This window comes from Argopecten irradians, chromosome 7 (genome assembly GCF_041381155.1).
Source record: "Argopecten irradians isolate NY chromosome 7, Ai_NY, whole genome shotgun sequence".
In the NCBI taxonomy this organism is placed as follows: Eukaryota; Metazoa; Mollusca; class Bivalvia; order Pectinida; family Pectinidae; genus Argopecten; species Argopecten irradians.
Genome location: NC_091140.1, coordinates 34,553,928 through 34,579,227, shown reverse-complemented (window position 1 = coordinate 34,579,227; position 25,300 = coordinate 34,553,928). Strand labels below are relative to the sequence as shown.

The 25,300-nt window shown below is 35.4% G+C and overlaps 1 protein-coding gene across 1 annotated transcript in view; it reads right to left on the bottom strand.

The window, feature by feature from the left end:
• Window positions 1-1,562: 1,562 nt before the first annotated feature.
• Window positions 1,563-25,300, bottom strand: part of LOC138328245 (carbonic anhydrase-related protein 10-like) — a 97,410-nt gene continuing 73,672 nt past the window's right edge. The window contains exons 6-10 of the mRNA XM_069274960.1: window positions 12,294-12,369; window positions 8,364-8,518; window positions 6,689-6,796; window positions 5,996-6,035; window positions 1,563-5,411 (exon numbers count right to left, since the gene is read on the bottom strand). Coding sequence (XP_069131061.1) covers window positions 5,389-5,411; window positions 5,996-6,035; window positions 6,689-6,796; window positions 8,364-8,518; window positions 12,294-12,369 — 402 coding nt within the window. The 3' untranslated portion in view covers window positions 1,563-5,388. The remainder of the gene's footprint in view (window positions 5,412-5,995; window positions 6,036-6,688; window positions 6,797-8,363; window positions 8,519-12,293; window positions 12,370-25,300) is intronic.

Here is a 25,300-nt window from a genome sequence, read left to right as displayed (position 1 = left end):
GATAACATGTGCGTAATAAATGATATTGCTCCCGTTGCTATGATCAGCTTTAGTGTAATAAGAATCCATAGAGTTATAAGAACATATTGACTTCCTAGAACGATTTATCATATTTGATTTCCCAAAAATAATAAAACATTCAAATTACAGACAAGATGGCATTTACAAGAGAATATATACATAATATATAAAGTTGTATTTGAGATAGAGAGAGAGGGAGAGAGTGAGGGAAGAACGAGAAAGAGAGAGGTGGGGGAGGGAGAGAGCTATTGTATAACCAGTATGCTCCTCAAGTTTCAACTCGTAATATACTATTATTTTAAAATCTAAAATCAACCCCTCCGATAAAGACGACAGAAGTTCTAAACCACTTTTCTTAACTTTCATAGAATTGAGAAGGGAGTAATTATAACCTGAAGCAGGTGCTTACTGTAATATAGCTTTCACTTTTGACGTGGATTTAAGCGCTATTTTTGATATCAAGGCCATATTACTGTTGGTGAAATGGTATTGATATTCATACAATTCCTGCTTTATTTTTCCGCGTTTCTATGACTTATTGTTATCTCTGTGAAATCGTCCATCCCCCGAAGACTTTACATCCACATGCTAAAGGTTATATTGTTGCTTATTTTATGTGAAATATTACCTTAACCGTGTTAAAGTATAATCAATGGTATAATTAAGGCGCCTGAATTTAATCATTTATGATTCATTTAATCATTTATGATATATTTAATCATTTATGATACATATATTTATACGTTATCACAGGGGGCACAGAGGTGACACAAGAAATATATATTTCTGTAACGTAGGACAAACAATTTTAATGTCCGGTGAAAAATATGTTGTTTTTTACGTAAGTCGGAAAATACTTTTTTTCGCAGTTTTCATGGGGAAATTGGATCGAAATATCATTTTTGATATCATCAAGCGGAATGCAGCATTGACTGTGAAAATATCAATTTGATTGCTGCATCCTTAGTTTGTGCACAAAAATGACGTCATAATTTTGTTTGTAGAAATTTGACGTTATGCTCACAAAAATACGACGTGATAATCGCAAGGGCAAATATGTCTGTAAAATATGATAGCAGAATAACCGTTGGCAAAACTAGTAGTGATGGTCTTCTGTAAATGGAAGCGGAATAGTAAATGTAATAAATAGAGTATTCCTTGTTTCTTGATGAAAAGCATAGAACCGGTATTCATCAAGAAACAAGGTAAAGTCTCTATTTATATAATGTGTACTTTTTTCTTTTACGTGCTCTGTTCGGTACTTGTAAATGACTGCATGTTCTATAAAACATTTCGATGATCCAAAACCAATATATTAATGAGTTCCCCGTGGGTTGTCTGGAAATAAATTGATGATACATTGTATTTAGATTTACAGATCGTCCCCGTATTTCCTCTTTATATACCGGGCTCCAATGAGGCGTTTCGAGATCCTGTTCCACATCAAATTGGATTGATCGGGGAAGTTTGATATTCAATCCTCCCTTAGTCTAATAATAAGGATTATATGAAAAAATCACTCAGAGAAACGTTGATTATTTTGATTCTTTTATTAGGAAATCCAGAATCATTTCATTTCTCAACATATTGGACATTCCCTAATGCATTGGATCAATAAAAATAATTTATATCACTATCGTTATATTCCCCCTTTTTAATACGCAACTTAACGCATCAAAATAACAAGAAACAAATAGTTATTTGATTTATACCATACATTCAGATGAGATGAAATATTACAAACGAGTAAAAGGGGGATTTTGAAATTACGTAATTTACGCTTGTTTAGACAATAACACAGAATCACATAACCAGATTTATTTTATGGTACTTCTGACGCCCCTCGTAAATCACTCGCTGGTTAAAATGTATCCGTGTCAGTTTCAATGATTGGTATTACTTTGAGTTCTAAATTGATTGTAAAATCACGCATGTTATTTTCACTTTCACGCCGCATCCATCACAAATATTGACGCACGACTATTACGCGTTGATACAATTCTGTTTGACTCAGAACATCCGTTTTCAAACCAATTAATTTAGACAGTCAAAATAAGATTATTGAACTTTTACATCGACTACAGCACAGCACTATCCCGTCAGTTCTGCTTATTTAATAACAGGTTCAATATCTTTCTGTTTTCATTTAGCAATATAAAAAGTCGCAGAAGGAGGGAAAATGTGGTTATGGCTGCAAGGTGTTTGTGATCATTGGCCTCCAAAGAGCGTTTATAATTAAATCAGTTATTTAAGTAAATTGCTTACAATGTTTTTATTGTATGATGCCAATAAATCGCCTCAAAAAGTTCAAACCATCACGGATACGTTTAATATAAGTCTAACATCTTTTCCTAATTACGCAGTAGCTATAGAGTATAACCACGTCTTATGTTGGTCGTTTGTGTAATCAAACATCCATGGATTACAGCAGATACATGTACATGTACATCACTGTAGCCGCTTTAAATCACAGATAGTGTTTCCTAAAGACAATTGTGTTTAAGTTTGGTGCTTAACTAAAACATTTTTAATTGTTGCTTTGAAACATGTCAAATAGAACATCTAAACTTAAAGAAAGACAAGAAAAAAATCCCAGTATTATCCATTTCAAACAAATATTAAACACAAGTTTAAACTGCGATATAAAGAAAATGCTTTTTACTTAATTCAATTATTTTTAATTAATTATAACTTTCAATGGTCCGGATGAAACTGCGCGAGGGTTCTTAGAGTGGTTGGAAATCGGATTGCGTGAAGAAGCCGAAGTGATCGGGCAAGTGACCCCTGACCTTTCACGTCCGTGCCGGAAGTCGAATCCCGGTCGACTAGGTGAAAGGCGGGTGACTTTAACCACTACACCAACTGATCATTCTATAACGTAATTTATAGGATAAAATGCGAATATCGTTTTGGTGACTTTTATCGTGGACGATATTGGTGAGTGTCGATAATTCTATCGATGTATCTTTGATTGCTTTGGTTTTCATCCATACGTTCAGTTTTATGCATTAAGCCAACATCTATAATCAGAAATACAACTAAAATCTTCATAACTATTTTGACTTAAGTCAACAAGGCATTTGAGCAGTTACATCTTTAACCAATATCACAGTTAATGCGCACGTAATCATTCAGCAAGTTATCCATATTTTACAAAACATATTATTTATAAACACAACACATTTATACAGAGCAACAGTGTTTTAAAACTGAATGATTCACGTTAGTAATCATTTAACTACACAAACACAATTGTTACATATTTGACTGTAATTGCCATCAATAGTTGTTGCTTAAGTAAGCATCATCCAATGATTAGAGACCTAGAAATCAACAGTCAACAATACAAAAGGATAAATTATCCCCATTTGAACGAAAACAAAGTGCTGCATGATATCCAAAAAGATTTGTGGCCACGTGGGCGAATGGTAACACAAGATGGCTTGGGTTCGAGACCCCGATCGGAAGGGAGCAGCTATGGGGAAATTAACCTGGACATTTGTATCTTAAACAATTTTTCTCATAAATAAGGACCCCTCGGACTCTCAAATTCTATTCGTCTCACTTATATATAATAAGGGTGTGTTGCTTGGTGTCGTCGGCGGCATGCTTCAGTGATATAGCACTATAAAAAGGACAGTTCCTCTATACAAGAAGACACAACATGAATATACTGCAGTCTCCCAAAACACGCACCTCGCACAACATACACGCAACAAAGCGCATACATGGGAGGCCGTCCTTACATGACCATAGCTGTTAATATGACGTTAATTAATCAAACAAACAAACAAACAAACAAACAAACAAACAAACGATGTTAATACAGTTATGAAGAACTTGATTACAACGTTTATCCTGTTGCAAAGAAATTAACTCTTTTTCGTAACATTTAAAACCTATGTAAGTTGATTGGTATTATATATATACTTAATGGCCGTTATGTATTAAATCTTATTCAAATTTCTACTTAATTCATAGTATTGAATATTATTATAATATATATTCTAAACATAATAATAATTTGTCTGAAGAAATTGACAATTTCATTGTCATATAAAGATGAATTTCAATGAGGTATCAAAAAGGCAAGGTCAAATTATACCAGTGAGGCAGTCTAGCACTACTACCTCCAGGCCTACAATGATGACTTGATTCTGTGAACTCGACGATTTAAGCTGGAGACATAAAAGTCTCGCGTGGTCCCGCGAGAATTACAGTGCTAGTCAATAAATTTCATTGGATGCAGCAGTCTTGCACTCTCCGCGTCAAGGTATCTATAGCAATGCTGTTGACACAATCAGCACAACCCTGACTCGCGCGGAAACTGTTTTAAAAACGAAATCATTTTTTAATTAATTGATTTCTAAAGAACACATTAGATTAAGGAACAAATGTCAGACGAAAATTGACTTTTGACAATTGTGACATTGTCACTACACATTGTAACTCACTATAAAACATCCATATATGCACCACATATAATCGAAAGGCTATGTCTGTCTATCGCATGTCTATGAGTGAGGATATACAACCTAATGCGATAGAATTAGTTTTGAATATGTGTCGCCATAAGCACTTGGCTAGCTACCAATTCGAATGTCAATAGACGTCAGTACAATACACATCAGCGTACATTTGCTTGTTCCTCACCTCACAATCACGTGATCAAACATGACGCACACCATTAGATGATGCAATCAGCATCATGGTGTTATTAAGGTTTAAGGAAACTTCTTCAGTTCGTCACAATCGTCTTTTTCTTTCCATGCTGTAGCCGGGTTACTGTAGATGAGATTGCCTTTTCCAATGAGCGCATACAGGAAGCCCAAATGAATATAGAGCCACTAAAGTTTTTTTTTTAATAATAAACCTGCTCTTACAATCAAATTACAAAAGAACGCGTTAGCCAAACCAAATCGTACGTAACATTGCACATGCATTATTAAACTGCAGAACCAGTTTCTTTTGGATTTAATAATAACATTTCTCATAATTCTGAGCTAATCATATTTCATGTTCTTTTAGTCCATTCAAACATCCAACTTTGTCATTGAACTCAAGTCCCTCCGTGCGTACTTATATGTAAATGTCAAACACAAACGTACGGTTTTATTTGTGTTCCCAACGGAAAAGATAAATCCATTGTTGTCCACATTGTCAACTACGGTTCTTGATTGAATCTGAACGAAATATGTCATGACCATGTACTCGAGTGACATAATATTACTGTCCAAATTGCACCACTAAATGCGGAGCTATTGCCCGATTTTAATGAACGATTTCCGCCGGAAGCAGACAGAACACTTTTTATTGCATAGTGTATCTTTGGTTGAAGAGGAAATATCCGAAGTCGTTTATGTTATTTCATGTTCTAAAATTGGAGTTAACTGAAACAGAAAACAAAAATGAATAACATTCCTGATGATTCGTATGATAAATAGTTTCCCCAAATTAATTGATATCTAATTCATTTTTATTTCGTAGTAAATGTGTAATACTGTTACCTTATCCCTACAATTGTATTATTGTAAAATGTACTTATTTTAATGTAGCCAAAGTTTTGTAAAAATATGGAAAATTATAGATTAGGATGGACTTGTACGAATATAAATAAACGCGATTTGCTTATTCAATATTGGAAATACCCCTTACAAATTTAGCACTGTACATGAATTAGCGCTTCCAAGATAGGATGAAAAGCGTTAAAATAAAACTACCTTTAAATAAGTATGCTTACACTACATAAGATGAACATATCTTACATGCATATGAATGTTTGTTCTCTTATTTCGTTTTTTTAATTTATTCTTATGCCGTGCTTCTGTTTTAGTAACCAGAAACGTATCATTGATTATTACTTATTTATAATTAATTTTTTTCCAACTATAATCCGATTTTACTAATGTAATATAATATTTCTTTTAAACTTTTACAAGTAAAAACCATTGGAATGTTCGAGAAAAATACTTACTGTCGTAGAATATATCTCTTTTCATACTACATAATCTCGACTGAAAACAAAACATATAACTATTAACAAACATCTCAGAATAAGTATTGGTATTGGTTTGTAACATTTGGGACTAAATTAAATACACCACTTTATAAACATTAGCTTTAGAGCTTTATCTTTCATACAGTAGCCGCAATGACCAAATGGCTAAAATGTCATATATCGAAATACTAGGCCGCCACCTCTGTATCCAGAGTTCGAATTCCATGTGGACCGGTTGAAAGGTTCTACGGGTACTAATATTTTCCTTATTGTCTTAAACCTGGTAAATCCTTAAATGATACTTTTCGTTAAATGCATGAATATATATTTTCACAAACATTATTTCGTCATACATCTATACATGAGATCCACTGTGTACTTTTCTTATAACTCAATAAATCGAATGTAGTATTTAGTTTCAACGATATGAATGAACAATTCATGCAAAACGATGACGGAAGATCCAAATACAACGGAACCCGGCTATATTGGTGCCAATGGGGAATGGGGAATCTCTTCAAACTATCAATATAACAAAGAGAAAGACCATGGATAACAGGGATTATGATTTCCAATTAAGCAGTATTTGGATATAACCGATTTCAAATCAAGTGGATCCAACTGTATAGCCATATCTACTTTAATATTTTGTGACTAGTTAATGCTTACTTGTTTCCTGGAGTTTATATTGGTTCGTACTACGCGATGGTTAAGAGGCATTGCCGGTCTTACATTGTCCCAGGGCCAAGCCATTCGAACATCCCGTAATTCCCTCAGCTGAAAACAAATTATAAAATTATTTGAAATAAATATTCTGTAGTCTTAAATCAAATATAAGGTCGTCCCAATTTAGATATATTTTACAATATTGTCAGCTCATCGCAACTTGAGTGTTTTGGCCTTAAGAATATAAAGTTATCTATCCTTAAAGAAGGCATTTGTTGGTACGTTATCATTACTTAAGTATTAACTTGAATAGATTTTTTATGTTATGGAGATATAACACAAACAATTAAGTGTATTCTAAATACACCGCGAAGCGGTTTACGATAAGAGTACACTCAGATTTTTGTGATATATCGCCATAACATAAAAGATACATTCAAATTAATCCTTGTAATCTTGTAATTCAATTTACTGGAGATAGTCTCGTAAAATTCAAAATTCACCCAGGAATTGTTTTTTTATTACGCCGTTACCTCAGCCAACAGCCAATCAGTAGCGATGTTACAAATGGCGACGCCATTTTTTTCCTTTATGGGTTAATAAAGTAAATTGATAAGCCAATGAAAATGCTCGTTAAAAGCAAAATTGAATTATATATGAGTAAACTGTGACTTTTGTAATAAAATGTATATAAATTCGATCAATGAATAAAACAAAATGCAAATGCTTGCACAAATAAATGATTGCTTTCGGATTAGCTCAAGCATTTTACCTAGTATAATGTTTGTTTTCGTATATATATTAAATAATGGCAACAATTCTTCGATGATAAAACTGTTATATAATATTATATTGTTTTTTTTTCTAAAATGCAATATTTTTCACAAATACAGCTGTTGTCAATATTGCAATATGGAATATTCGTTCAAAATTAGGTAGAATGAAGGGTCCTGTTAATGTACAATATAAATCACAGAATCATTTAGATCTTGATACCCTTTGGCCACTTGTCAGTCGTCTGTTTATAAAACTATGATCGTTCTTCATATTGATAGTATACATTTCATACAGACATATACTTTTCATTTTGCAATCATAGATAATCATCGTTTGGTTGCTTTGTCTAGTTTTGACTATGTCTAATTTTGATTGGCTTGTCTGGTTTTTATAATGATTGGCCTGTCTATCTTTGATTCTGATTGCCTTACATGTCTTCGATTCTGATTGGCTTGTCTGTCTTTAATTCCAATAAGTTTAATTTGCTGTTAGTGTCTACAGCTAAATTCGATTACATATAACAAGCTCGGTTAAAATGACGTTTCACTAACAATGAACTACAAATCAACCGCCGACAGCATCACTATATAATGTTAGTAAAATGAGCATTGATATTGCGAAATTTGGTTCCTAATATACTCATTATTGCGTTAAACTCAATTACGAAACTATAAATCACTTTTCTATGACGAATAGCGAATGGAATATATAATTTTGGACGTTTTCAACAAGACATTCCTGTTTGTCTTTTATGAGGAAAAGACATAATAATATCATATGAAAATAAGGTAACAAGCTGACAATCGTTTGTAATTGTGCCAACGTCATTGTTGAGAACAAAATACAAACGAGTTTTACCGTATATTCCTTTGTGTGGTTCAATTGACTTGTGTTTGCTTACCTGTGTTGCTGATATGTATGTAGGTTTATTAAATATAATCCAGGTAACCGTTTCCTGGCAGCTTGGCTGCGTCATAGACCCATCGTATGTGATATACTGGTCTGTTCTAGGTAAGAGATCCGCTATAGAAAATGCGTTTATCTGTACGACGGAATCTGGTAAAAAGATGAGAGACAGCATGTTAAAATATGTGCATTCAAATAGTATGCAACGAGTATCCCATCTTTATATCACATGACCAGTATACCAACCATTAAAACATCATGAAGATGCAAAATGAATGGTCACTTCTAACACTGAATTCTTTTAATAACATACCTTACATAATTAAAAAAATACATTTTTGTTTTTGTTATGACATAAGGAACGTATACTCCAAAAGCATCTTACACATTTGCGATTTTTGGCTCAATTCAATCAAACAGCATTCTAAATAAACTTATACGTCACGGACGTTTATAAACGAAATTTGTTTGTTTAGTTTAGAGATTAAATAAGTTTATTTTATTAAAGATGTCAAGACTGGCAACGATTTTCAAAGAGTAAGATCCAGCAGGAACTATAAGGAATGCATTTTTCATTTAGATTTCTAAATGCAAATCTTCTAAAATTCCCGATGAGATGAGACAATGAGATATCATTTCATCTTGTTTAATAAATGATTATTTCTTAGTGCTAATATGCTTCCTGGGTTAAATATAAAATAGATTTTGTATCTGATTCCGAAATTAATGACGTCAAAACCAAATATCGAAGACGCCAGAAAAGACAGTAAAGTAGACATTAAGTTCAATGGTTTTACATTGGATTATGCCTTTGAAATTTGATCATGTTCCGATATTAAATTCGGTGAATATTTCTGATCATATAAGTCAAAATACATCGGATTTTCAACGATGGATGAAGCTTTAATCTTGAAAGAATTGCCTGCCATGGTAAAAATTCCCTATACGGGATTGCCTGTGGAAATATATCATACACTCATCGATTTTTCTGTAGGACAATAAGTTTTTGTCTCAAAATGGAATTAATTTAAAACCCATTATACTAAAGCGAACATGATGCATGTATTATCCAAGGATGAAAAAGTAATTTCCTTCGGAAAATAAATTAGAAAGAAAATGGGGCTTGGGAACCTGATTAATTTGTACGGATCTGTTTTGCCTAGGACTGTTGTAAAACGTTAGCATGGTATCTGAGTATGATATTACAGAGCGATTTCCAAATACAGTTAGTGTGATTTTGATTTATGATAACCATAAGTCCAGTTTGTTTTACAATTGAAGTTCATGATCATATATTGTATCTTTACACGAATGTCACCGAAACAAGAATATTTGACCGGTATTGATAGGTTTATATCTTTTTCAAAGTTTTTATTATTAATATTACATGTATCATGAATACAATTCAGCCGATAAAGATAGGGCTCCAGATTATACAAGGACCGGGTTATTACGCTGTGGTATGTCGGATCATGAAAGCAACTCCTTCTTTACTGTATGTATTTCACAGGGTACATGAACATCGGAGGCAAAATGATGTTATTACAACGAACTATATGCATATGAGTTCCAGTATATCAGTTACCAGTTTATATATATATATATATATCTGCTTATTCTTTGCTATATAACCTTACCAATTGGGAAATCATTAACACTTGTGTAAACAAAGTCGATTGTTGCGCAAGGATACAAAGGAACGCCGACACAAGTAGTGTTGATGCGAATCAAATTTGGCCTTTACTGTTTCTGTATTTTTAATTATTCAATTAAACAATTTAAATGTAATCTTAAATTATATTTCAGGAAATAAAATATTTGAGAAATATTACATTAATAGAATGAAAAAGATGGTGTTATTGTGGAACTATATTTTGTGTATTTATTCAACTTGACGACATTTCCCGCCAAATAGGAGCCAGCTCTTCCGGGATTCCATCAATTGACCGGCTGTTACATCAATCGTATAACGTTGAATAAAAATTCTCTTTTATCGGAACATTAAATTTAAAAGAAATAATCTGTTGAAATGTAGATACAAGGGATGGGTTTTATTTTTTTAACTGGTGTGTAAACTGCATTTGTTTGATAGATATTTCAATATGATGCGCCAACTGCATTTGTTGGACAGATATTTCAACATGACGCGCTAACGCGCGTCATTTAAAATATCTGTCCAAAAATGCATTTTACACACCAGTAAACAAGTTCAGAAGAACACAGTACAGAGCATTACAACTGTGCAAGTGTTTCTATCATCACATTTTTAAAATATATTTTGTATCATTCCGTATTCTGTTTCCATGTTTTTTCTACTGATATTTCGTCAATATAAGAACATCTCGTTTCCGCGTTCAATTTCATTTAAGGTTTGGTTTTTTTATTAGTTTAGCGTCCTATTAGCAACCAGGGTCATGTAAGGACGTGCCAGGTTTGTTGGGAGGAAAGGCGGAGTAATCGGAGTACACTTGCGACCTAGATGTGGAGGTCTTGTGGTGATATGTCGAAACGTCTTAACCACTCTGCCACCACTGCGCTCTTTGGGATTTACTCTTCCCGTTTACATAGAACTCTATCATATTTTTTGTATTCTTATATAAGGTTAAAAAGAATTTAAATATATGCAATCGCATTTGATATAATATAAGAAATATTCAATAATAAATCATCTTTTTCGCTGTGACTGCTTTTTAGTTTTTTGTACCTCATTCATCATACATCGTTGTCCGTACATGTCTCTTGATGTTAAACCGGATGTCGAAGCGGAAATAAAAGAGACCAGTAAAAGGGACATAATCCATCACCGTCTTTTGTTTCCAAATTAGACAGACATATCGACACGGACATCGATTAAAGTCATCGTTTGGACGTTAATGGGTTTAGGGAGAATCGTGTTCCTATGCATGCTTCACGCGATATGTACGAATTGGGAAGGTTTCAATAATTGCTGTATGAAATGTATATACGTGATTTTGTCATATAACAGTGATGTAAACCATCAAAACACATTCTATCTTTGAATTTTGTTTATAAATAGTCATGTTAACATGAATCCATGTTATTATTTATTATCATGGTATGTGTTAGATTGTAATTTTGGATAAACAAATATTGTGAATATTATAGTAGGTTGTTTATATCTTCAGTAAGCTAAATATTCATAACAAATGTTACTTGGTTAAAATATTAGATAATTGTATCTTACTTAGGAATCTCTCACATATCAATATCACGATTACAAAGAGCAGTTCAATTAATAAAAACAGTATAGTTTCGTCCTCACATATTTAGAATCACCAAAGCGCAAATGAAATGAAGCTCTTGTATGTTTTTTGTTCAAACGTGTAGACCTTTAAACAGAGCGTGAACAAGTAATTGAACGTCATGTAATTTCACACATAGTCGTTATAAAAAACATAATGATGAAGGGTAATCTACGTTTGACACACATAAATGTCAAAAATGAATGTTGATATGTATAAGTATATATATATTCCGAAGTTTTATTCTGTGGAAAGATCGAGTGCAAAAAGGATACGGATATGCCATTTAACAAAACGCCTACAAAGGAATAATAATGAAAGTTTGTTGTTGGCAGGTTCGTTTCCTGTAAACTGGCAAACTGATAATTAAATCAAGGCTACTTTAATAGCTCTGCCAATCTTTGAAAATGAGTTTTCAGTCCTATACATGTTGATGTTCGCGAAAACATATTGGCTGACATACTTGTTTCCTGAATATTCTTGCATCATACATCAAGTTCAAGTTTGTATGTAATAAACATTTAACATCATCTCAACAGGTTCGTATACGGAGGAGGTTGCATAGCATAAAACAAGCAGATTAAAAGATGTGAGAACAAACAGTAAAAGCAATAAACACGTAAGTATGATGGGAAATTTGCAATTTGGCTACGATTACGTACTTCTTTCACTAATGGCTTCCAAATTACTTGTAAATATTTTTAAGGCTCGATTAGGTTCCAAACCCTGTGGTTGAATCTGAAAATAAAAGAAAACAATAGATATGTATTGTCTATCATCTATTGTATTGCATTAATAAAACATTGATACCGCTATGTTTTCCCTTCATCGGGGTATGAAAGAAACTTTATTACGCAGATTCTCACAAAAGTTTGTAAACAAAATACCCCGATAAAGTGAAAAGGTAGTGACATCAATGCTATAATTAGTTTTCCATACTACATGAACTCATAAAATACGTTTAAACATACGATTCCATTGATTTTCCAATGGATTATTCTATTCTTAATCATTACACAACGTTTACGTCTCTATTGTGACGTCATTACAACGTCGGGCCATTCTCGGATTCTTTCTTCATAGTAGTATGAAGAAAAATAATCCGCCAATCAGAAAGTCGGATTTAGTTTGAAAAAAATCAATTATTTGAATACGTTTTTTTTATTTCGTAACCATAACAGGGGCATTTTGACGCAACCATTATTCTCTATCGGAAGGTATTTGTTTGTCTATACATAAATGAAACACTATTTCCATATGTAAAAGCGAAAACAAAGAATATGTTAATAGTGAACTAATAGTTTTACAGATATCTCTAACATAAGTTATAACAAATAACCAGGTGTTCTAGATGATTGAGCGTCTTCTGTTTTATGAACGACACATCCTATCAATGGCTATGACACACCATTTATCAGTTATATGTAGGAGTATTTTACTACACGAAATCACATAACAGATTCAGAAGCGCTGATTAGATCAAGTTAGGTCCTTATTCATATGATCTAGAAGGAACTCTTCTAGAAACGATTAACGTTTTGACTACGTGTAATTGAAAGAAGTGAAAAGAGAGAGGAAAACAAAATGACACAATTTTGAATTAATCACAACTCTGTATTTTTTTGTTCAATAAAGATTTACGGGTTCATTATTAAATATTTTCCCTTCATTGTAAATTTTACGAAATATTCCTATTAGACATTGTCTTAGACATGTTTACAGTTAAAGAGCAAATGTTATAGGTTCGTATCACGATAAAACAGATTTCTGGAGTGAAACGATGGACAGTTAAAATATTTGGTATACAAATGCTGGAATTATATCAATGTTAATATTCTGACGAAGACTGCTTCTTTTCTATTTCATGACCTTGACAGCATGTACCTCCAAATTAGTCATAGTTATTGATCTTTATTTTTAATAAAGATGCTCCATCGCTGACAAATGGTATTTTTTCACTATCAAAAACAGGAGCAGACGATTAAGTATTTTTCCTCAGTTACAAAAGTTATTACTATACACCATTACCGCCATTGAAAAGTTTGAGCTTCTAATTTTACTTCACGTTAAAAATATGAAAAATAAATAATTGCATCCCGAAAAAAATCCGTGTTACTATATCCTATATGGAAGGAAGTACTGATTGCGCATGCACCAAAGGCGAAACAATCATTTTATATTATTTTTTGTGTTAATTAGACATATATATATATACATGATCAAATACCAATTCTTGTTCAACTGATGAATATCATTTATGCATTGTCGGTGGTGGAGCATCTTTAAATATATATTTCGATGTGTTTTCATGTTTCTGTCATTCCATTGGTGACATCAACAAGTGTAATTTTTCAGATTAATTTATGTCGTGTATATCGTTTTTTCTGCACCGAATACGATTTTGTCAAATATATAAAAAAACACTTTCCTAATAATCATCTCAAATATTCACTGTCGACGAAGTATCATATACGTTATTTAGCAAGTCGATATTGCCTATAGCAAGCCATTTTTTACTGTAAATACCTACTCAAAAGTTATTATCAATATCATTGTCACTTGGGCGTTAAATAAAGCTTCCGGAACGATGACAATGTTAGGTGAGAAACAATATAAAACATACATGACAAACGCAAATTTCCGGTGTGACATGAAGTGTGAAAGTTCATTACCGAAGTGTGTCATTTCAATATATTTTATGGAGTAGCTTTTGAATATAATCTCTTGAATTATGGTAAGTCTATTGGGATTTCCTTGAAATGTCTAAACCGAACATCTGCCGTATCTATTCATCATCTTATAACTTTCACGTAAAATTTACGAGGTACAATGTTAAGCCGGTGCGTTTTGGGATTTCAATCCTACAAAAGATGCTTCATTTCTTTCTTCGCATCATAGCAATGCATAGCAATGTCACATGGCAATCGATATTATAAAGTTATTAGTACAAACAACTAGGTTTAAAGGGTAAAGAGTTTGATTTACTGAAAGTCACCTGTTATCCGATTCGTTTGTTTGCTCCTACTTTGGTTTTCATGGTGAAACATACACTCTATGACAAAGACAGACTTGATTTCCCCTTTAGTACATATGTGCACAGTATTACCCGAGAATGTCACTTTTGGAACACGGAATTGCCTTTGGATGTACGTGAATGTAACACAATGAAGTGCACTTTCAGATTTCTTTGACCCTTGTGGGTGAAGAGTGTCTTTGATTTCCTATGGCATATGTAAGACGTTAAACCGGTATTCCTTTGTGAGCCAATTAAGAGCTAGAAAACGTGCACGAAAGGGTTTTCTACTTACATAAATGTTCCTTATTACGTCTTAAGGTCTATTAAGATAAATTTTCTTTTATCTGTGATCCTTTTATTTTTTATTTTTGAGTAAGAAAGTTATATGGCTCTACAGGCCTTCGTCATTAATTACATCTAATAGACACTTTGACACACAAGATCAACGGATAACAACACTTAACAAAAAATCCAGGGGGCTTCACAACACATTCCAAATACACACGATGGGTGGTCCGCTACAAATTCAAATGAACTGGACCGCTAAAACATTTGTCCAGCAACTCTTCATCACCAATCTCCTCAACCGCTGCCGCTGGTGTACAATCCTCCATTACAGGTGGATCCAGAATGACACTCGAGGAGCGAGAACAAACGGGTGATCTCTACCCTACTTTGATTTGGACAACGTGGCGCTCAGACCCTTTGCATCTGCCCTTGCATTACTGTGTCCCTCCCAGGTCACACACGCAATGACGGCTCGCCTACAAGTGCTCTTAACATGCCTACATATGTCACAAGACAGAACTCTGGACGAGCCGAGACAATGCATGAGGAACAGGAGAACACTGCATCCCTTCCTCTTCCAATGTTGTGACCATGTCAGTATCCAGAGTTAGGACGCTTCCTGCGCCGACACACCCTTGACTTCTACCTCCACAGTCTCCATTGGCTCTGGGTCCATCCTTTTTTTTTCTTTAAAAAAAAAGAAAACAAATAACAAAGTAGAAAAATCAGTAGCCACTTATACCCCAATTACAGCGAATACAGACCTCTGCCTTCTTATTTCCTTAGAGCCTATTGTGCTTAACTGGAAATACAGCATCTGCCTTCTTATATCCATTTAAATGGAAATAGGTAAATTACTTAAATCAAAATAAGATATTGTAATTAGTTATAAATAGGGGACACAACAACACAACAAAAAAGACAAAGACAAGACAGGACTGACAGTGACAGGTCCGCACATCAAGGCGGGCGGTGGGACTGTAGATGACCTTGGGTCTGAGTCTCCTGCCAAACGCTACTGGGTCTGGGGCTAGATGGAGGAGTTCTCATCACAGGTTCAGGTCAGGACTTGGGTGGTCATGAGTAAGGTACAGGATCAAGGTTCAGCCAATGAAGAGAGGGACAGACATGTCAGTTATCTGACACAGCATCCATCTTCCTCCCCTCATGCTTCTTGGGGATGCCTGTTTTCACATTCAACGGGCTTTTAAATGGTCTTAAATACATAGGAACTTGTTAGTAATGACAATGGGTCTTAAGTACACCTTAAAGGGTTTTACTCTGTATTAAATAGGTTAAAAGGGACACATTAAACTAATGAATTTTTATCTAAACACAATCTTAACCTTATAAACGGACCTGTCCAAACCTCTTCCTAACTTGCCATGATAAGGCAGGGGGTAAATTTCTCAACACGTAATCACCTACATCATATGTTCTTGGTTTTAATCCATGGTCATAATGATTTTTCTGTCTCTCGGCAGCTACTTCTAGATTCTTAGCTACAAAATCAAATGTTTTTCTCATACTATGCTGCAACCAATTTACATACATGTTTGGACAAACTGGATATTTCTCAGGGGTGGGCACTCCCATTACTACATCTAATGGACAGTTATTTCCCTTCCCAACATTACAAGATTCGGGCTACACCCAGTACTCTTCTGTGCAGTGGCCCGATATGCCATGAGAACATAGGGCAAATGGTCATCCCAATCATCATACTCGGTGTTGACACACCTGGATTAACGTCCGGTTGAATCTTTCAACTAAGCCATTGGAATGGGGATGATATGGGGTTGTACGACTTTTCTCCACCCCCAACTTCTCACATAATAGGGTAAACAATTCTCCCTCAAACTCACCCCCGCGGTCTGTTAATATCTGGTATGGCACCCCAAATCTACTGATGAATTCAGAGCACAACTTGTCGGCTACTGTATGAGCTGTATGATTAGGGAGAGCATAGGCTTCCACCCACTTTGAAAAGTAGTCACAAACAACCATAATACACCGCATACCGTTAGAGGTTACAGGTATCCCACTAAGAATATCTATAGAAATTCTGTCTAAGGGACGGGAAACTTGATGAATGGAAGGCTGTAAAGGGGCCTTACCCTTCCCAGGACCAGGTTTACGTCGTGCGCAAATTTCACATTTTCTGCACCAGCGTTTAACATCATCAGATAATCCAGGCCAGTAAAACCTTCTTTTGATCTGAGATGTAGTTTTATCCCTGCCCAAATGTCCTGCAGTATGACTACTGTGTAATTGGTACAAAATCTGTTCCCTAACACTAACAGGGGCCAAGACCCTATAATGCGTATTACCGTCTGGTCCATTGTCTTTGACATACAACAACCCGTCCTCTGCCTCAGAAATTCTATCCCACATTTGACAGTATACCTTAACCTCATAAGCCAAACCAATAGTATCAATCTTCTTAGGCTTATCCTTCCTATCAGCCTTAAGCTGCTTAAACACTGAAATATGAGGGTCAGCACTCTACTCTCTGCCTAAGCCAACTACACCCCAAGAGTCTATCCAATTGGAAAATTTCTCCTGTATGTCAATGGAGGGGTTATCATCATCTTGGGAGGGGAGTACTGCATTCACCGTTTTGGTTGTCTCTACACAGTCAGGGCATAACTCCCTACCACACTGCTTCTTGGGTCTGCGTGACAGCCCATCAGCATTACTGTGTTGACTACCCGGCCGGTGTTGAATTTCATAGTCAAACATATCAATAACACTGATCCACCTAGCGAGAATACCTTCTGGCTCCTTAAAATTCTTTAGCCAGGTTAAAGCGGCATGGTCGGTACGAATGATAAAATGGGCACCGGCGATATAATGTCTAAAGTGTTTTACAAAGGTAACTACAGCTAGTAATTCCCTACGCGTAGTGCAATAGTTTTGCTGAGCCCTGCTGAACATTTTACTACCATAACACAAAACCTTTTCCTCCCCTTCCTGAGATAGAACACATCCCATGGCTGCACTACTGGCATCACAGTCTAAGATGTATGTACCTGTACTCTGGGGATATGAAAGTATAGGGCTAGTAGTCAACAGAGTTTTAAGTTTTTCAAAGGAAGCCTGGCATTTTTCATCCCAATGAAATACCTTCCCTTTCCTTGTTAATTTGGTCAGAGGAGAGGACAAACTAGAGAAATCAGGGATAAATTTCCTATAATATCCAGCTAATCCTAAAAAACTCCTAACATCTGAGGTTGATGAAGGGGGAGGCCAGTCCTGGACAGCCTTGACCTTTTGGGGGTCACAGCTTACTCCAGCTTCTGACACCACATGACCTAGATACGAAACATGGGTCTGGAATAGGGTACATTTTTTCCCTTTTAGTTTTAAATTAGCTGTCCGGAAGCAGTCAAAAACACTTTTCAGGTTTGTCATAGCAATATCAAATGTAGAGCCGAAAACAATCACATCGTCCAAATAGCATAGGCATTTTGACCACTGTAAGCCCCCTAACACCAACTGCATCAGTCGGGAAAATGTTGCTGGGGCATTACAGAGACCAAAAGGCATTACATTAAATTGAAAAAAAGCCCTTTATGTGTGGCAAAGGCTGTTTTAGCTTTGTCCTTTTTGTCCATACGGCACTGCCAATAGCCGCTTGCTAGATCAAGGGTCGAAAACCATTTCGCACCTGAAAGTGTATCTAAAGCTTAATCTATTTTAGGCAAAGGATAAGCATCTTTCTTTGGTGACTGCATTTAGCTTCCTGTAGTCTATACAGAACCGAATAGAGCCATCCTTCTTGGTACATAAGACTTTGGGAGCTGACCTACAGGGGGTCTTGAGCTAGGCTCAATAACACAATTCTCCAGCATGCTATCAAGTTCTTTTTACCACAACTAGTTTTTTGATTGGGAGAAATTCTTCTAGGGGCATTTTATATTGCTGTAGAGCCCTGAGTATCTATAGTATGGTTCCACTAGTTTAGTGTTGCCCAATGCCCCATCAGGACTTGAGAAAATGTCTTGGTAATTAAGTAGCAAGTCCTTGACCTTACCCTTTTGGCTATCTGTTAACTTGTCAGAAGTCCTATTTAGCACATGTTGTAAATGAGGAGGTAAATCTGTATCCTTAATCTCATGTATTTGAGAGACAGGAGAAACACAGCCTACAAAAGTATTAACATGTAGTTTTTATATATCATTGGCAGTAAGATTTAGCACTGTCAGAGTTATCTCCCTTCCCATCAGAGGGGCTATTACTGTTTTGGCCATAAACAACCCTTGGTTAGTCACTAATTTGTTCGGTTCACAATACCTATTCCACCGTATATTTCACCCCGGAAAGTAACTCAGAGTTTCTCGGAATGGAAAACAGTTTGCTGTTACCCTAATGTGTGCACATTTACTGACAGGACTCTGCATTTAACTCTACCCTGTGGCCTTCTAACTTCAGAGTTTTTTCACCAAAATTTCAACTCTCCCCCCATGCCCAGAGAGAAAATCAATACCCCAAGATACCCTTGAGTTCCTGAAGCGTTACCACTATAGCTTCCTGTGTGAAACTACGGTTACCGATCTTAAATACAAAATACTGCCTTTCCAATATACCACTAGATTACTCCCGGAGGCTGTTGTTAGCTTGATATGACAGCTTTTCAACTCAGGCTTATACCTTCTGTCTAATTGGCTGTATACATCAACATCAATTAATGTCACTGATGAACCCGAGTCTACTAAAAAACTAGTATTGGAACCACTAACGCTGATACCAGCAAACAAAAACTAGGTTGAATTGTATTAAGCACTATGCCGGGCCCCTTCTATCTCAGATTGAGGAGCTGATACTCTGGCCCGAGACCAGCTCTGTCTAGTTTCCCTGAATATTTTTCTGTCCATTTTTAGCATCCTGTTTGTTTTGAACAATCATATGATAGGTGCCCTACCTCACCACAGATATAGCAATGTCTCTGTTGAGAGTTACCAGAGGTATTCCCCTTGGGACGATTTCTGTACCTGGAATTTAATTTCCGATTAAGTTTCTGAAACTGCTCTAAGATTAAAGAAGCCAAGTCAGAATCTGATCCACTTTCCGCGCTTTTTCTGAATCCGCAGCCACAGCCTGTACGAAAGCTGGGGCCTCAGGATTTAGCTCCCTTGGTTTTCTAACTGGAATCTGACCTATATGCCTAGCGCATAGAATAATAGAGAACAGAAAGTAGCCAATCAATGAGAAGAGAGATAACAGATTGAAAGTGAAAGTACGACACAAATAGAAGTAACACTCCTTCCGGTAGCTGTCAAAGATATGTACAACAATATTCAACAAAGACTGCACTCTCTCACACCGCCACGGCCGGGTCTACAATCTCACAACTTCCACACATATAATACAGTACACTCGGCGACTTGTTGATATTTCGCTCAAGTTCATTCATTAGTGTCTTTAATTGAAAAATAAATCATGCACGGGTCAGACGAAAACAATGAGACTGAAGATGTCTAAGTGACAAGTCTAATCCAAGTAGCAGATATCAAGAACAGAACAAAAACAGAACTGTCATTCCGAATAGCCAATGTCGTGCTGCGTTAATCACTATACCTGTATACTGCAGTAACTAAACCGCGTAGTCAACCGAGACTAATGAGGGGGCTACCCAGATTTACGTAAGAAAGGTGTTTAGTGACCTGTCACGCTTTGTTGATTAGCTCGCGTCAGCTGTCAAAAGTAAGATCATAGGTAAGTAAGCGATGGACCATCATGTAATTGTTGTATTTAAGCAATAAAACTGTTACCAGATTGGACATACAGTTGATATGAAGCCCATCCGGAAGGAAGATAAATAGAATGGCGCCCGTTAGGGCGCCATGAATATTTATCTTTCGGACGGATGGGCTTCATATCAACTGTATGTCCAATCTGGTAACAGTTTATTATTTATATTTCCATTACGATCATTCAAATTCAAAACTATACATGTATATCTTTTGAATTTCCCGCTTGTGCTAGTGTTGACGTCACCAAGTTCAATAAACGGAACAGCCATAGCATCAGCTTCTGAATATAGTTCAACACAAAACGGTTTGAAACAAGCGAACAAATGAAAAGTATGCGATAATATTTTTTAATACATGCTATTTTGTCAACACGATAATACCATTAGATTGCATAGACCGCACAACTTTAAAACCACTTTTAAAAATATTTGACCGTTATGTATAGGCGTAAGTATACAGTGTATACATTGTCAGTGACGCGGCGGAAACGTCAGATATTCATACGCTGACCAGTTGGAGTTCATAGCCAGATATTGCTCATCTGGTTTAACATAGGTTAAACGGGAAACTGAAAGTAGAATGGAAATATAATGTATACACTTAAAAATCCCTGGTGTAAAATATACCGTTCTAACATAACATATAACAAGTGTACCAATTACTAGATGTACAGTATATATTTCAGAAAGACTCATTATACATTTGTCTTGTTTATATGTTCTGGTTACACGTAAATGTATTTTTTTATAACAAAAAAAACTACAAAAATTATTTACAAATGGCATGTCGAGAAAGAAAAAATGAAAATATAATGCTCATTGTCAGAATTTTGATATATCTGATAGTTGCTAGATTTCGGATATCCATTTTTTACTCCCCTCCCAATTTATGTCTATGATATCTACGTGTATTGAACTATGAAATACATTTAAAACATTTTCTTTTCGTTATGTTTGGTTCTTGAAATCAGAAACATATATATACATATATATTGTGTTGAAATCCATAGGCCTATAGAGAATTTTTATTTATACAGAAACATATTCAAATGAATAATTATATAACCATTATTTTTCTAATTCGTCTCTTTTTAGATCACATTATGATAATGGAATATTCCCGAGGTTTGATAATTTAGAAAGTTGTTAAAACAGAGATAAGATGTCTAGTTAAATGTACCAGAAACATAAATAACGTATACATGTTTCCGCTTATCTACATATGTATTTAGCCTGATTTCAGTTGTAATGTGTTTCCTATTATATATATAATTAAATCGTCAACATAACTGTTTACTGTATATATATTTGTAAAATTCTCGTAACCCCATTTCAGGAATACATATGTGTCCCCCTTTTTGCTATAACCCCACTACAAAACACCTCACTGCCGTTGTCCTCGTGACGTCACATCCGGTTATTCCTCAAATCAGCGTGAGCGGCCGATTCCCTGATTAGCAGTCGATATACAGGTAAAAATCGAGCACTTCGGAGGGCTGTATCTCAGTACTGAAGCGGCCGATTTTGATGCGGTTTTCAACATTCTTGTCAGGAGATCAAACAGAATAACATATCTAAATATTATTTTCCGTTCCGTGTACACTTTAATTTCCAATTAAAGTGTTAAATTGAACTTTCTGCTTCTAATAATAATTTACGAAAACCTGCTGTAAATGACACTTTTATGTAATAAAAGAACATGTCTATAAAATGAATACTATCAACCAAATTTGATGCAATTCACTACATATATATCAATTGACATCTGTCTATTAAGAACTTTTTCGCTTTGTCCCTTTAGTGTCTTATATAGACATGTTTGCAGTCATTTGAATTACTTATTAATAACAACTATCAAACATATAATAAAATTTCATAAAGATAACATATATTTTAGCTGCCAGACTTTTTTACTGATTACTGGTAAAATTGTCTTGAATGCTGTTGGCATGTGATTGTAGATATAGACGTCCTGTGGCAAGATGAACCTTAATTGGATTTTTAATGTGGTTCTTGAAATAGCTTATTAGATATTGTTCACCACAATTAGATGTAAGATGACGATATCACACATATGTGTCAATATTATCAGATACTTTATCATCCTTTATTTTCTTTGTTAGCTCTTTGTCTTTTATATTTTCAGAAAGGGAATTTCCACTGTTTGAATTGGGGAATAGATGATACATTTGCCATAAAAGATGACAGCCACACCTATGGAATAATTGGCATTGTGAACAGAAAACGAACTTGTCTTGCATGCCAAAACAGTTGCTCACATGTAGCCACATTGGAACAAATTTTTTGATGAGACTGACTTTTCTGATGAAGGAAGTTATGATTTGTTGGATATTTATTCTTCAATAGCTGAATCAACAGATGCATCGCCAATTTATTCTTTAAAAAGCATATCATCAAACCCCATTCCATTCCATCTCTCCACACAATCGAAGGCAGTTTTGATAAGGAAGCCATCAGAAATGTTTGTTGAAGAAGATGGAATTTTGCAAATAATTTCTGGGGAGTCACATTGTCCTCAGTGTGGAGCCGTTGTTAATAGCAACCAGACAGCAACAAAAGATTTGTCATGTATTATTACGAAGTATAATCTTCAAAAAGCACAATGTAAGTACCATAAACATGATTTATGACTGTAAAAAGCAGAAAACTCCTTTATGTAGATTTGTTTGTTTGTTTGATTTAATAACGTCCTATTAACAGCTATGGTCATGTAAGGACGGCCTCCCATGTATGCGGTGTGTTGCGTGTATGTTGTGCGAGGACAGTGTACTGGGAGACTGCGGTGTGTTCGTGTTGTGTCTTCTTGTATAGTGGAACTGTTGCCCTTTTTATAGTGCTATATCACTGAAGCATGCCGCCGAAGACACCAAGCAACACACCCCACCCGGTCACATTATACTGACAACGGGCGAACCAGTCGTCCCACTCCCTGTATGCTGAACGCTAAGCAGGAGCAGAAACTACCACTTTTATAGACTTTGGTGTGTCTCGGCCAGGGGACAGAACCCAGAGCCTTCCTCACAGGGGCGAACGCTCAACTCAAGGCCAAAGGTGAGGCAGTGCCAAGGGAGGCATTAGGAAAGATAAAGTCAGTTAGGAAGAAGAGAAAAGATAAGATCCTAAATTTAGTCGCCTTTTACGATCATGCAATAGGGGCAGCAGGTACAATTCTAACGCCCTACAGCTTCATAGTGGCAAAATTGCAAATTGCTTTGAAACGAACCCAGTTCCTTTTTAGACACCATCTGATTTTTGCAATAGATTGATGTTAGGTTTTCGCCAAAATTTGTTCTAAAACAATACTGTGTGAGGACAGCAGTTTCTTAAGTAAATATTTTTTTATCAAATAAGAAAGAAGTATATTTGCCTCTGTGGCTGTCCAACAGTTGCAAAGCATGTAATTATTCAAACTTATTGAACAATTCAGTAAAGTAAAACATAAACTTGGTCATTTGGATTATGATCTATCAATCTGTTTTCAAAATTTCTTTATAAGTAGGGCGTTAGAATTGTGCCTGCTGCCCCTATTGCATGATCGTAAAAGGCGACTAAATTTAGGATCTTATCTTTTCTCTTCTTCCTAATTGACTTTATCTTTCCTAATGCCTACCTTGGCACCGCCTCACTTTTGGCCTTGAGTTGAGCGTTCGCCCCTGTGAGGAAGGCTCTGGGTTCTGTCCCCTGGCCGAGACACACCAAAGTCTATAAAAGTGGTAGTTTCTGCTCCTGCTTAGCGTTCAGCACACAGGGAGTGGGACGACTGGTTCGCCCGTTGTCAGTATAATGTGACCGGGTGGGGTGTGTTGCTTGGTGTCTTCGGCGGCATGCTTCAGTGATATAGCACTATAAAAAGGGCAACAGTTCCACTATACAAGAAGACACAACACGAACATACCGCAGTCTCCCAGTACACTCACCTCGCACAACATACACGCAACACACCGCATACATGGGAGGCCGTCCTTACATGACCATAGCTGTTAATAGGACGTTAATAAATCAAACAAACAAACAAATCTTTATGATAATGTTACATGAACGAATAACAGAAATGAGAAACCAGCAGCTAAATTCAAAACACACTTTAATTATATATACAATATTATACAGAGATGGTTTACAATATCTAAAGTAATTGGTGGTGGTACAAGAGTAATACGATGATTTAAAGTATTACTTATCTGTATGCGAATATCCTGGTATAATCCTTGATCCTTCCAGGTTTCAAATTAACAATAATCACAAATCCACGAGGAAAATGAATTTCCACAGATAATTTGTAAAGTTCCAGGCAATATGAATAAATCCACACAAAGTGTTGTAATAATCCACAGATAAAGTCACAATAGCTCTTCCAATACAATCTAATATGGCACTGTACAATTCTTGATATGTCTCATTACAGGTCTCATTACAGTTCTGATTAGCTTTGGACAGCTGGAGTATATATAGCTAAACTCTTATTCAAGAATATTGGAGAACCTTCTACTTCTAGAAATATCTAACAAAAAACAGTAAACAAATAAACACACAGAACTTTCTGGAAATAGATCAGTCTAGATCTCTACTTATAATCAAAATGTTTACAA